The sequence below is a fragment of the Vigna angularis genome, chromosome 5 (genome assembly GCF_016808095.1).
Source record: "Vigna angularis cultivar LongXiaoDou No.4 chromosome 5, ASM1680809v1, whole genome shotgun sequence".
Taxonomy (NCBI): domain Eukaryota; kingdom Viridiplantae; phylum Streptophyta; class Magnoliopsida; order Fabales; family Fabaceae; genus Vigna; species Vigna angularis.
In genome coordinates this window covers 15115030-15129593 of record NC_068974.1, presented here as the reverse complement: position 1 = coordinate 15129593, position 14564 = coordinate 15115030, and the positions used below count along the sequence as shown (strand labels likewise).

The 14564-nt window shown below is 39.9% G+C and overlaps 1 protein-coding gene across 5 annotated transcripts in view; it reads right to left on the bottom strand.

The window, feature by feature from the left end:
* Positions 1 to 9033: 9033 nt before the first annotated feature.
* The window catches only part of LOC108319142 (peptidyl-prolyl cis-trans isomerase CYP59), a 38944-nt gene continuing 33413 nt past the window's right edge, over positions 9034 to 14564 (bottom strand). For 4 of the 5 annotated variants that reach the window (XM_017550173.2, XM_052877266.1, XM_017550174.2 and 1 more), the window contains 4 exons: positions 12060 to 12100; positions 11643 to 11745; positions 10282 to 10414; positions 9249 to 10194 (listed from right to left, as the gene is read on the bottom strand). In XM_017550173.2, the coding sequence (XP_017405662.1) occupies positions 9417 to 10194; positions 10282 to 10414; positions 11643 to 11745; positions 12060 to 12100 (1055 nt within the window). In that variant the 3' untranslated portion in view covers positions 9249 to 9416. Of the gene's footprint in view, positions 9229 to 9248; positions 10195 to 10281; positions 10415 to 11642; positions 11746 to 12059; positions 12101 to 14564 lie in introns of those variants that run through there. The other variant, XR_001831242.2, reaches the window with a different exon arrangement.

Genomic DNA, 14564 nt, shown 5'->3' with positions numbered 1-14564 from the left:
TAGAAAGAGCTTAGGTCGCTGCTGTGGAAGAATAGGGACCTGTTCGCATGGACGGCGACCGACATGCTGGGGATACACCCCTCGATCATGTCCCATAAGTTGGCACTGTTCAAGGAGGCCCGTCCGGTGGCATAGAAGAAGCGGAGGATAGGAGAGGAGAAGAGGAAAGCCATTGAAGAGGAGGTCGGGAAGCTAAAGAAGGTAGGCTTCGTTAGAGAAGTCACCTACACCACTTGGCTAGCCAACGTGGTGATGGTAAAAAAGACTAGCGGGAAATGGCGTATGTGCACGGATTACACTGATCTGAACAAGGCCTGCCCAAAAGACTCTCATCTCCTACCAAGCATAGACGTGTTGCTAGACGACGCCTCCGGACATCGGATGCTAAGCTTCCTGGACGCATATTCTGGGTATAATCAGATATCGATGTATGGGCCTGACCGGGAGAAGACGACCTTCATCACTGAGAGGGCAAACTTCTACTACGAGGTGATGCCCTTCTGCCTAAAGAACGCCGGGCCTACTTGGCAGATGCATGGACGACATGGTCGTCCATTCGGCGGACGGTGGTGGCTACGTGAGGAACTTGGAGGAAGTTTTTCACCAAGTTAGGAAGTTCGGGATGCGCCTGAACCCAGCCAAATGCACATTCGGGGTAGTGGCCAGGAAATTCTTGGGCTTCATCTTTACGTCTAGAGGAATTGAAGCTAATCCCGACAAGTGTGAGGCAGTACTGCAGATGTAGAGCCCGACCACCCTTAAAGAAGTGCAAAGGCTCGTTGGACGCCTTACAACATTGTCACGGTTCATTCCAAAGTTAGTCGAACGAGTCAAACCCGTCCTACGGAAGATGAAGAAGGGAGCTGGCTCAGTATGGGACGCCGAGTGCAAACAAGCTTTTTAGGATGTCAAAACCATCTTGCTTAACCTGCCCGTGATGAACCGTCCTGTGCCAGGGGAGGACCTGCATGTCTTCCTGGGCATGTCAGAATCGGCCATCAACGTCGTGTTAACACAGGAACGGCCCCAACCAAGGCTGGTGTACTTTGTCAACCGCACCCTCCTGGACGCAGAAACCCGCTATCAATAAGTGAAAAAGGTAGCGCTTGCTTTACTAAACGCGTCAAGGCGTCTCCGACCATATTTCCAAAGCCATCAGGTCGTCGTCAGAACTGATTTCCCCATCTCAAAAATCCTTAGGAAACCAGACCTGGCGGGACGCATGGTGGCATGGGCAGTAGAACTGTCCGAGTTTAGCCTATGTTACGAACCGAGAGGGTTGGTCAAGGGCCAGCACCTAGCCGACTTCGCGGCCGAGTTACCTCCCACTAGCCGAGAGGAGTGGAATTTGTACGTGGATGGGGCGTCCGGCAGATCAATCAGTGGGGTCGGCATAGTGTTAGAAGGCCCCAACGGATTCCTATTGGAGCACTCCTTGATATTTAAGTTCAAGATCTCCAATAATCAAGCGGAATACGAAGCCTTGGTGGCCGGCCTAGAGTTGGCAAGAGACATGGGGGAAAAGAGAATCACTTGCCGGACGGACTCCTAACTGATCGTCGGCCAGATGAACGGTGACTTCCAGGTGAAGGAAGAACAGTTGATGCGATACTTCCATCGCACAACGGAATTGGCGAGAGCGTTCGACAAGGTTGACATCCAGCACATCCCGAGGGAAGAAAACACCCGAGCCGATATGTTGTCCAAGCTCAGCTCGGGAAAAGAAAAGGGACAGCTAACGACCATCGTACGTCAAGTGTTGTTTCAACCCTCAATCAAGTGCCTGGCCGTTTCAAATAAGGAGGAAGATTGGCGATCCGAAATTAGAGAGATAATGTCTTGGCAAGATGATGGACAACCCGTCAAGTCGTGCGAGGAAAGGAGGATCGCACTTTACCTAGTTGTGGGGGACAACCTGTACAGAAGAGGGTTCTCCACCCCCTTTCTCAAATGCTTAGGGAAGGAAGAAGCGCGTTACGTGATGGATGAACTCCACAATGGCATCTGTGGCTTTCATACCGGATGGAGGGCTCTAAAAGCCCGAGTGACAAGAGGAGGATACTATTGGCCGACCATGGAAGCAGACACGAAGACGTTTGTCCAAAGATGCCTCAGCTGCCAGGCACATGCCAATAACACCCCCCTGTACCCTCACACTTTGCATACGATCGTGTCGCCATGGTCGTTCGCCCAATGGGGAATGGACATTGTGGGACCGTTCCCCATTGGCCGAGCCCATAAGAAGTTCCTCCTGGTAGCCATAGACTACTTCATTAAGTGGGTGGAGGTCGAACCCTTAGCGACCATAACGGCCGCCCAGGTCCAGAAATTCTGCTGGAGGTTAGTATGCTGTTTCGGCCTCCCACAAACCATCATCACAAATAACGGCCGTCAATTCATCGACAACAAGCTAGCTGAATTCTTTAAAGGTTTGGGGATCAAACACGTCACCAGCTCTATAGAACATCCCCAGACTAACGGACAAGTAGAAGCGATGAACAAAACCGTGGTCGCCGAACTGAAGCGGCGGTTGGGGGAGAAAAAGGGAGCGTGGGTTGACGAGCTGCCTGAAGTGCTTTGGGCTTACCGATGCACGCCTCATGGGATGACCGGAGAAAATCCCTTTAACTTGACATATGGCACTAACGCCATGTTACCGGTCGAGCTGGGGGAGCCATCGTTGCGCCGACAGGTCGAGGACTTACAGCTGAACGACCAAGAGCTAAGAATCAAGCTGGACTCCCTAGACGAGTGTAGAAACCGAGCGGCCTTAAGAGCCGAAGCATGCAAGTGCATGGTGGAAAGGAAGTATAACTCCAAGGTGCGACCAAGGAGCTTTCAAGAGGGAGATCTGGTATGGAGGAAGGTTGGAGAAGCTCGTCGAGTTACTATGCACGGAAAACTGGCGGCAAAATGGGAAGGACCATTCCGGGTGGTCAAAGCACTAGCAATTGGGACATACAGGCTGCAACACTCGGATGGACGACCAATTCCCAACACTTGAAACGTCATGCATTTGAAGTTTCATTTCAGTTGAATTTTATTTGTTGAATTATCCAACTTGTATTCTTGTTTTCAATGATTAATTCAAATGACAGGACGTTCGCCTTATCTCATCCCTAGTCTCGTTGGACACAATGAAAGTACAAGTTGATGAACGAAGATTTCCCTCGGGAACCACTGTCAATTTGGCCGGACGATGAACGGAGAGTTCTTTTCGAAGAACCACTATCTTTGGTTTTCCAACTGGAGGTGCAAGGAGGCTTCCAAAACAATTTGACGCTGAGTCCTTTTGGTTTCAATTGTCTCAATCAAGCTCTTTTGTCTCATCTGATTCTAAGGAAGCAAATATTCAATACCCCTGTTTTAGATATGCTCACCGACTCATGGCTCATACGCTATTTGCTAGGGGTGACAATCATTCTGCAGTTCGAAAGTCAGAATTATTATTTTTGTGGGGTATGGTTAACGATGTTCCATTGGACTCAGGAGCTTGGTTGGCACGTCAGTTTCTCAAGGTAGGGAAAGCGTCATCTGGACAGATAGCAATTGGTGGGCTGATCACCATTATTGCTTTGCATCTCAACATTCCTTTGGAAAATGACAAGGCAATCTTAGGAAACTCCCGAATTGATTTGGAAATGTTAATCCATAATGAAATGCTGGTAAAAAGGGAAGATCAGTATTTCTTAGTCATGAGTGCTATCATTGGCTTGCAACCTCAACCTCTTCCAAATCAAGAGTTCACTACAGTGCGGGGTAAAGATAGGTGGACCTTCTCTGCTTCTCAATGTCAAAGTACCCCTCATCATGATCCTGATCCGTCCTCTCACATACCTCCCATTCCTTGACCTTCTGCGGTTGACACTCTTGCTCATCTCCAGTAGTCAGTTACAAAACTCCAAGCCCAACAACTCAAGCATTATCAAGAGTTCATCCAATTTCGGGACACTAAGATTCTTCATCAGCAAAAGGTGGAACAACTCTTGCAAGACGTTCTCACCATGATCCACTCTAGTCATCACTAATTTTGTGAGTTTCATCCCCTGTACTTTTGACTTTCCATACATTAGGGACCATGTAAATATTTTGTATGCATGACATCTTACATTGTATCTTACATTGTTCACATTTGCATGTTGCATCTAATGTTTCACTAGACTTAGCTCTGAGTTCTATGTTCTAAACAATGATATTTTCTAAGCACATGGTGAATATAGTTTTGATTGCTTGTTGGGAAACTTCACACACTACACAGGAGATTTGACACAGACACTTAAGGAAGATAATTTTTGAGGTTCAAGAAAGAAAATATTTTCCGTTAGGTTTCTATGGTGACACTCGCTGCACTTGGTTACTGGAGAATTGTCTGTCCAATTTTAAATAAAAACTAAAAAAAAAAAAACAAAACAAAACAAAAATATTGAGTGAATAATTTGACACCCCTTTGAGAATATATGTTACTGGGGAAAAGACACTCCTTTGAGACTGAATGTGGCAAGTAAAAGACAAAATGAGTGGAAGATCCATGCTTAGTTGGCAGGTAAGTGTTTTCTAAGTGAGGAACCTAATAGTAAATCTTTTTCAAGACACTAAAATGCCAAATATTATTTGCCTTGATGTCTAGTGTCATACCTCCACTAAATAATTGCACTTAGGGTCCCAATAAGTGAGTCGTCATGCTGAAAAGATTGTGAAGTGTGTGTTTGAGGAATATCATTGTTTGAACTGAACTTGAGATGAGAAGGTATGTTTCCATTTAGGTTTTATATCATTCTGTGTGCATAATCATTCTGTGTTAGTTGAATTCTCTTTGCTTGAGGACAAGCAAACTTCTAAGCATGGGGTATTTTGATGTGTGAGTAAATGTAATTGCATTCATGTCTTAGTTTAGGTCATTTGCATGCATAATTGCATTCATTGAAGGATTTAGTCATGGATTATCTTTGTTTCGGATCATACATGGGCATTTTGTGTTTTTATTGTAGATTGATGATTCTAAGTGCCAAAATCACAATTTGGGAAGAATTGATGTACAAGATACCAAGATGAAACCAGAGAGTTCAACAACCAAGCTGTGAACAGTCTCACAACCTGTGGAGTTACATGTGGATGTTGCTTCTAAATGGAGTTGCAAAACAGAAAGTTCAACAACTGTGCTGTGAAAGTTCCCACAACCTGTGGAGTAATCTGTGGATTCACGTAAGAAAACAGAATTAAAGCAGAGAAGAACACAGGCAGAGTGGGGAGTTTTCCATGGGCTGTGAAAGTTTCCAGGAGCAGTTATTGAGCAGTTATTGATCTCTTTTATGACTGATTTAAAGAGATTAAATTAAAGGAAAATTGGAGGAAGTTAGGGAAAAGGAAAACCACTCTCCTAAAAAGGAGGAATTTGTGGAAATGATGGGAGAGGAATGAAAACACGTGGAAGGGGGAGACAAAAAGGGTATTCACGCACAACAAAGGGGGTCTTCTTCTTGGTCTTCTTCTTGGAGCTTTGGGCTGCAACTTTTTGCGGAACTTTTTGCTTTTTAATTTTTCTTTTCCATTATGCAGAACTAAATTTCCTTTTGTTAGTGGATTGATGTAGTGCTTTGGATTATATTTTCTGAACCTTTCTCAATTGATGTTAAGTTCATTTTAATTATCCCAGTGTTCTATTTATGTTTTAATGTCTATTCTATGAGCAGTTTCACAGTTGGGAGATTGGGAATTGCTTGCGTTTATAAATAGAACAGATTAGATGCTGTCACAATTGGGAAATTGGGCAGGACTAGTTAGTTTGAATTGAGATATGATTGTTCTTCATGATCTTGTTGAATTTGTAATTGGCCTAAGGGATTGGGGATTCAAATTCAAGGGATACGTTTGCTTACTAAGGGATTAGGGGTAAACAAGCTCTAAATAAACTCAAGTGGATAATTATAATTTACACATCGATTGAAAAGGGGAGGAAATTATATGAAAAGGTATGAAATCAATTCTCTAACATTGTTTATATCATTTGAATTTCCATCACTTGTTTATGTTCATAATTTCACTGGATAAATTTCATCACTCAAAATTAAGTAAGTTAGTAAACTGGTACTCAACTCATTCAATCCCAGAGGACGATATTTTGTTACTACAATTACGATTGGTACACTTGCCAAACGTACATCAGCGATGCGAATCGCAAGGGATGTTAAGGAGTTCCAGAGAGTCACCGAACGATCCAAGGACAAGTGCTATAGCCCACGGCGATCGGGAGTGGTCGAGTGGTCCGAGGTCAATCACCTAGGCCAATCGGTAGCTGCTAAGAGTGAAGAATCTAGGGAAGCGAAAACGAGAGGACTGTCGGATCCGAACAGGAGAGGACTGCTGGACTCGAACGGAGAGAACAGTTGAATCCGAACAGGAGATGACGGTTGGAACCGAACAGTCTTACTGTTACAGTTATATGTCGAACGGTCTTACAGTCAAAACGGTCTCCCAGTCATTGGCCTGAGCGGTCCAAGGCCATAGAAGACCAGTCATCTGGGGACGAACGAGCAGTGAGGTGACAAGGTCCGAGGCTAAACGCTATAACCCAGGCCGATCGATTGTTGTCGAGCGGTCCGAGGCCTTGCACAACAGCCCAGGCCAATCAGGAGTTGCCGAGTGGTCCGAGGCTAATTACCCAGGTCGTTCGGGAGACGCCAAGAGTGTGGGGTCAATACGGAAGATGCACAGTCTGATAGGGGACCGAACGGTATTGGCCATTAAAGGACGAACGGTAGTAGAACGAAGAGGAGAAGTAACTCTAGATTGGGAAGATCTGGCATCAACTCTGTTCAGGGTTGTTAACGCGAGCCAAACAGTTGAGTGTAGGGGGAGGAGCCGAACGGCATAAAGATAGGAAGAAATGATCTGAACGACATAACGAAAGGGAGAAGAGAGTCGAATGGTATAAAGATAAGGAGAAGAGAGCCGAACGGTAGAGGAAGTTATTTTACCGGAAAAGATAAAAAGCTCCTCGCCTTCAAGGAAATAATACAAAGACGAAAATGGAGCCCTAATTTTTATCTCTCAATTCGACCACCACCCAAGCCTCCAGACCGGAAGTTGTAGGTAGTAGCCAACGGGTTCTCATCCTGTGATAAGACCATATCAAAATGCCATGGGCTCAAACTTCATTGTTCCAACCTTGAGGACAAGGTTGTTTTGCAACAGGATGTAATGATAGGATCTAAGGTAAGAGGATAGAAGACGGGAAAAAGAGAGAGCGGTTAGGAAAAACGGGATGGGAGATCTTATATAAATATAGTTTTATTCATTGTTAAAAGGCAACTAGCCATTTCTTACGTTTGTAAACAGGTTTTGAACCTCGTTGAGGAGGATTAGGCTCTCGAGTTGTTATGGTTTTCGTTTTACAGTTACAGTGAATACATACAACTACAGAGATTATACATCTTTCCTTGATTTTCTATTATTTATGGGTATTGCGAGAATAGTTAGATCTCTTACTCAGAAACCTAACACAGACCAACAAACTAGTTCAGCACTGAGTCAAGGAAAAAGCATTTACCAAGTCAAAACATAGTAGTTTCAATAATCAACACTTGGGCTGAAAGCAAAATTGCAGTCTTAGATAAAATCCTTTGCTGTCATGCTAGGAGAAGCAATAAAAAAATGGTCTTGATGCCAGGGAGTATGGTCAAAATATAGGAAAGCATGGACATCATAATTTGTACTGCATACAACATGGTTAAAAGAGAATTATGCAGAAACAGTGTAAAACCATTCTATCACAGCTCAGACAAAAATACATCTGGCCTTCCATTAAAAGGGAAAAGCCTATAATGCTAACCCAGAAACTGAAAATCTAGCCATTGAATATATAAAAACAATTTTTTTAACCCAGTTTCTCCATATACCCTTTTTAACCCCAGATTCAGGCTTATAACATTCAACCTATAAACTTATAACAAGTGGTCCAAAACAATTAACAACAATAAAAACAATAAAAGACAGTACATCATACAAATGGTCACTATGAACATTCAATTAAATACAATCTTATCCTCACTGTTTTCTTCTTATTCTTTTTAATTTTACTCCACTTATCTAATATAAGATTAATATTTCTATGATCATGTACACCATGTACCACCTTCTCATTGTTCATCCCAAACCCATCATCATCATTTGTCATTCTTTCTTTTTTATTGTCATCCACTTTATAAAACCTGATCTTTCTTCTTCTTCTTCTTCAGCTACATTTCCCTCTTCCTCAACTACATTTCCTTCTTCCTCAGCCACTTTGACATCTTCCTCAGTCACATTAACTTCTTCTTCGTCCATGGCCTCTACATATCGTGTCTCTGCCTCTTCACCTATGACTTTGTTCACCGCACCAAAAACAATGAAGTTAATTACTTGAACCTGACTAAAAACATGTTCCACATATACTTTAATCTCTTCGTGCTTCTTCCAACAATGATCATTTCGTGTTTGACAAATTCAGCAACCACACCTCTAATCCCTTGTCTCAAGTGATCTCAAGTAAATCATCTTAATTTAAACTTTGATTTTAAACGTTAAGAAAGGTAAGTTTCAATTTCAAAAAATCACTCTCACTGTTAACCACATCATAGAAAATTCATAACATTAGTGTTAGAAGATCAAATCTCCGAGTTTCTATAAAAAAATGAAATGAAAATGAACGAAAATTTGAAAAAATGACTAAAACCGAAATTGCATAGTTGAGAGAAAAAAAAATATATTTAACCCTAATTTTCATTTGTGACAGTAAAATCCACAAATTATTTGTAGAAGACTCAATCCAGAAATATAATTATAACTGTTAAATTACGCAATTTAAAATACATTTCAAGGTTATATAATTCATGGGTTTTGGAAGTTAGAAATGTATTACATATTATGTGCTGATAGAAAGAAAATTACACCTCATCCGTTTCAGAGATGTATTCCAAACTGAAAAAATCAAGAAATATAACAACCAAATCGATTGAATCATCCGAAATATATTTCAATGTTATGCAATCAAAAATATATTTTCTGGTTCATAAGTGCATTTTTAATGACGTAATCTACAAATGAATGCATAAACAATTTTGACTTTAACCCTAGCTCAGATCAGAAATCACGGATTACATAAATAAGCCCTCTCCAACATGCTTTTCTGCAGTCCTCTCCAATCCATGCGTGAACTGTTTTGTTATTACATCCCATGTAACACCAGTAATGCTGCGTTTAGTCAAACACCATTTAATAATTTATGAAACCCCAATATTTGTCAAAAAAACAAAGCCATTCAAAACCTTGTTCAAAAACATAAATAGCTAGCTTCACCAGAAAAACTGAAGCAAAAGGGACATACATAATAGTCGTTCAAAGGTTCTGTGCTTAGCATTAGGATATAGTGAGACCAATAATCATCTCCTGTCACCATGATGCCTCTTATGAGGATAATCATCAGCTTCAACATCTTGTCTTTTGTGTCCACGTTCCTCCCTTCTATGTCTGTAATCTCCGTCCTCCCTTCTACGTTTGTAATCCTCATCAGCTTCAATATCTTGCCTTTTATTCCCTCGTTCTTCCTTTCTATGTCTGTAATCTTCATCTTTCCTTCCATTTTTGTAATCATCACTTGGACTTCTCTTTCTTCGTCCAGAATCAATCTTCACATCTTGCTTTCCACTGTCTTCAGGTCTCTTCCTATAACCACTGTCATTCCTTCTCTCCAAATGGCTAGAATCTGTGTTTCTCCTATCATCTTCATCTCTTCTTCTAGGGCCTCGCTCATCTTTACGCTTGTAGTTATCATCTTCATATCTTCTTCTAGAGTCTCGCTCATCTTTACGCTTGTAGCCATCATCCTCTTCTTTTCTGGATTCATGATCAACTTTCCACCTGTAATCATCATTTCCATGTCTACCCTTGTGCCTATCTCTGTCTTTCTTGTCAGCATTCGAATCCAAATCTCTTGCACCTCTGTCATATCGTGCTTTGTTTTCTCCATTTCCCCCATGCTCTCTGCTTCTATCACCGTACCTATCTCTTACCGTATCCCGTTCCCTACTACTTCTATGATCTTTAAAATTTTCTTCCCTAACTTTTTTCTCAACTGGGTCATCCCTGTCATGCTTTCGGTGTTTTACATCTTGCCTTGGACTTTCTGGGTTATCATCTCCATCAAAAACCATTTCATATCTGCATGCACCATGAAATTGTTCTCACATATGGATATACAAAATCAGAGACAGTCAAAGAGTGACACATGCAACCAGAAGTACATACCTCGAATTATCTCCACCACGTTGGGTATTATCATCCTTTAAAATGTATTTTGTTTGTGGTTGTTTCATTGTAGCATCTCCAGTGCAGTCCTTGGCAATATGATCTGTAGAGCCACATTTGAAGCAACCACCACCTGCGGTAATAAATTATTTTAATAAAAGTTACATAGGAAAAGGAGCAGCTGTTTACAACCAAACATTGGCATTCAGCACAATGCTGTAAAAACGAAACAAGTAATAAACAAATTCTTACAAATTGTGATATTGGTAAGAAACTTGGTTGGGAGTAGTGTTGTCAAACTCAAGGATTGTAAGGGGTTCGGAAAGACAATAAAAGATCGTAACTCAAGGATCATAACTGACCAGTAAGAGTCACGATTATAAAAAAAAATATATCCATAAACAGGTGTATTATTAAAAATAATAAAAATAACTCATAATAGTAATAACTATAATAATAATAATTATAACTATTATTATAATAATAAGTTTAAGTAGTAAACTTTAGTAAATAAGTTGTTAGAATATTTATATTATATTGTGTCTAGTATATATATGATAGTACCTAGGTCTGCAATTAAGGTTATCCTATTTATAATATGCTTTTGTATTAGAATTTTCTTACATATAAAAATGAGGGTAGGAGGGATTTCAAGCAAAAATTATTTTACAGTTTCAATCTAAGTTAAGTCGTGAATAAAAGGAACCAATGAGTGTGGATGTCAGCAGAACAACCACTCGAGCTGCGAGCAGAACCACTTGAGCTGCCAGCAGAACAACCAACGCAACTACATCACTAAAAGGAAGCCTAAAATAAACAGAGGTGGAGAGCAAAATAAAAAGTAGAGAAACAGAGGCTGAGCATAGCTCTCTGCGAATGCGGCGAGTGAATGGGAGGGCAGCTAGTGCCAGCGACTCCAAGAGCAGTGTGTGTGGTGAACGTAACCCTAGTTGAAAAAGGTAACCCTAGTTGAAAAAGGTAACCCTAGTTGAAAAAGGTAACCCTAGTTGAAAAAGGTAACGGCGTTGGGCTTCTCATGGGTTGGGTCGATCATAGGACCAGAAGGATCGATGCGGCCCACGATCCCTCAATTCAGTGAGTATCCTCGCTTACTCACTCCCATCTGCACCACTTACTATCCACCTCCGCATCAACTCGCTTGATGCTCCAAACTGGCAGGATCGTGCGAGTTTTAGATCTTACTAGCAATTTTAACACTGATTGGGAGAACCACACCACAAAAGCTAAATGTTGTAGTTGGAAAGCCCAAGCTCTGATAAACTCACAAGAATCTCATATTTCTAATCTGAGACTTACATCCATACCTAGCAATTGATCCTAACAGATATCATTATCCTTACCTTTACCCTTTTGATCTTTACGCCTGTATTGGGACCACAATTTTGCCACACTTTGACTAAAATCCACATGTATCCTTCGATCATCAATCAAAGCATTATCCATCTGCAATTCAGCGAGCAATCAAGAAGAAAAAAATTCAGAATACGAGTTTTCTTTTCAAACCACAGCAATTTTTTTTTCTATATACTTATTTGAACTCAGAATTGCCAGAGAAAATAAGAACTCTTCAACCCACTGTCTAAAACTCAAATAAAAATTGAAACGCAAGATCACATAGGAAATGTAACCAAGGATAGAAAGAATAAATAAATAAATCTACAACAGTAATGTGCATGAAGCAAAACAGAGTAATTTACTACCAAGAAAAAGAAAGAAGAATCATTTGGTAAAAATATGCTTCAAAATTTTCATCATACCTTAAAATATGCTTCCTGACATGACCTTATGTCCTCAAATTCTGTCCAAATGAGTACATATAAGATGTGGTTAATTGCATGAAAACAAAAAGAGACCATTCATTTTCCAACTATAGAGTAGGTGTTGTAATTAGAGAAAATATCTTTAGAATCTTCCTAATTAGAGAAAATAGATATATATTCTTTTATTTTATTTTGTTTTCCTAGTTTCCCCATTTCTTTTTTTAGGAGAATTAGATTATTACAAATAGAGGATATGAGAATGTATTTTTCATGATTGAGAATAATAAAATCAGTCCTATTTTCAACTTGGGAGATTGTTGATAAGCCAAGAGACAAGAAGGCAGTAGGGTGTAGATGGATATTCACAGTGAAACATAAGGCAGATGGGACAATAGAAAGATATAAAGCTAGATTGGTGGCAAAAGGATATACCCAAACATATGGGATTGACTATAAGGAGACATTTGCCCCAGTGGCAAAAATGAATACAGTTCGAGTTATTCTCTCTTTGGCTGCCCATTTTGGATGGGACTTACACCAGCTAAATGTGAAGAATGTCTTTCTTCATGGAAATCTAGATGAGGAAGTGTACATGGAGATTCCCCCAGGTTTTGAAGTGAAAAATGAAAGAAACAAGGTATGCCTCCTGAAGAAAGCATTGTATGGTCTTAAGCAATCCCCTAGAGCATGGTTTGGAAGATTTACAAAAGCAATGGTTTCCTTGGGATACAGACAAAGCCAAGGAGATCATACTCTATTCATAAAGCACTCTTCTACAGGTAAACTCACTCTATTACTTGTCTATATGAATGATATGATTATTGCAGGAGACGATGAAACAAAACAATTGGCATTAAAAGATAAATTGGCTGCTCAGTTTGAAATGAAAGACCTAGGAAAAATCAAATATTTTCTTGGAACAGAGGTTGCCTACTCCAAGAACGGAATTTTTATCTCCCAAAGGAAATATGTACTTGATCTCCTCAAAGAATCAAGAAAGTTGGGATGTAGAACCTCAATAGTTCCTATAGAACACAATCACAGAATCACAGAACTGGAAGTGAAGAAAGTGCTCCTGTAGAAAAGGCCCAATATTAGAAATTGGTACGAAAATTGATTTATCTTTCACACACAAGACCAGACATTGCCAATTGACAAAATTCTCCAATACTTGAAGTCAAGTCCAGGAAAGGGGTTATTATTCAAAAGGGAAGACACATTGACTATGAAGATATATACTGATGCTGACTATGCAGGTTCTATTACTGACAGAAAATCTACTTCTGGGTATTGTGTATTTCTTGGAGATAGTCTAGTAACATGGAGAAGCAAAAAGCAAGATAGAGTATCCCGTTCTAGTGCAAAAGCTGAATTTCGAGCCCTTGCTCAAGGAATGTGTGAAGGACTCTGGATGAAAATCATTTTGGATGATCTTAAAGTCAAAGTAGAGAACCCGATGCAACTACACTGTGACAATAAGTCTGTTATGAGCATAGCCCATAATCCAGTACAACATGACAGAACCAAACACATTGAAATTGACAGACATTTCATCAAAGATAATCTTGATAGAGGATTTGTGATTACAACTCATGTTCCTACAGAACTTCAAATAGCATATATTTTTACAAAAGGGATTCCTCCGGGTAGATTTCAAGATCTTGTAGGCAAGTTGGGAATGATTGATATTCATTTACCAACTTGAGGGAGAATGTTGTAATTAGAGAAAATATCATTAGAATCTTCCTAATTAGAGGAAATAGATATATAATCTTTTATTTTATTTTGTTTTCCTAGTTTCCCTATTTCCCTTTTTAGGAGAATTAAATTATTACAAATATAAGATATGAGAATGTATTTTTCATGATTGAGAATAATAAAATCAATCCTATTTTCAACTGAAGGTTTATCTAGAAACTAAGAATCAGATCAATCCTAAGATTAGCCATTACAACTTCTAAATAAAATTGATAAAGTATTTGAAGGAAACCAATATAAAATGTTGAAAATGGTTGCTCAATTGGTGTGAAGCACAAATTTAATAGTACAAACATACATTATGCTTGGATAATGGAACATAACATTATAAAAAACTAATAATAGGTTAAATCTTCAGAGTTCACACTAAACAAAGCTCCTTAAATGTGATTTTATGGCTGATGTTCAAAAGGTGAGGTCCAGTCTTGCACCATACAACAACCACTTGTGATGAAAATAAATTTATTGGAGTTTTTATGAATTCTGGATGTTTTTTAAATCTAGGAAGAGTTCTTGACAATTAACACACAGGTTTAGAAAGGAGTAAGACAGGCAAGTTTATTGCTTTATGGTTTCATCAGTTCTTTAGCATATTTGGATGAAGTGGAATTTTGTCCATGACTTATTAAGGAAATGGGGAGAGAATGGGGTATGTATGCATTTAGCCAAACATGTCTGAACTTATAACACCAAATATAACCAAAAATACCGACAGAAACTTATTTAGTAGGATTTCAGTGAATC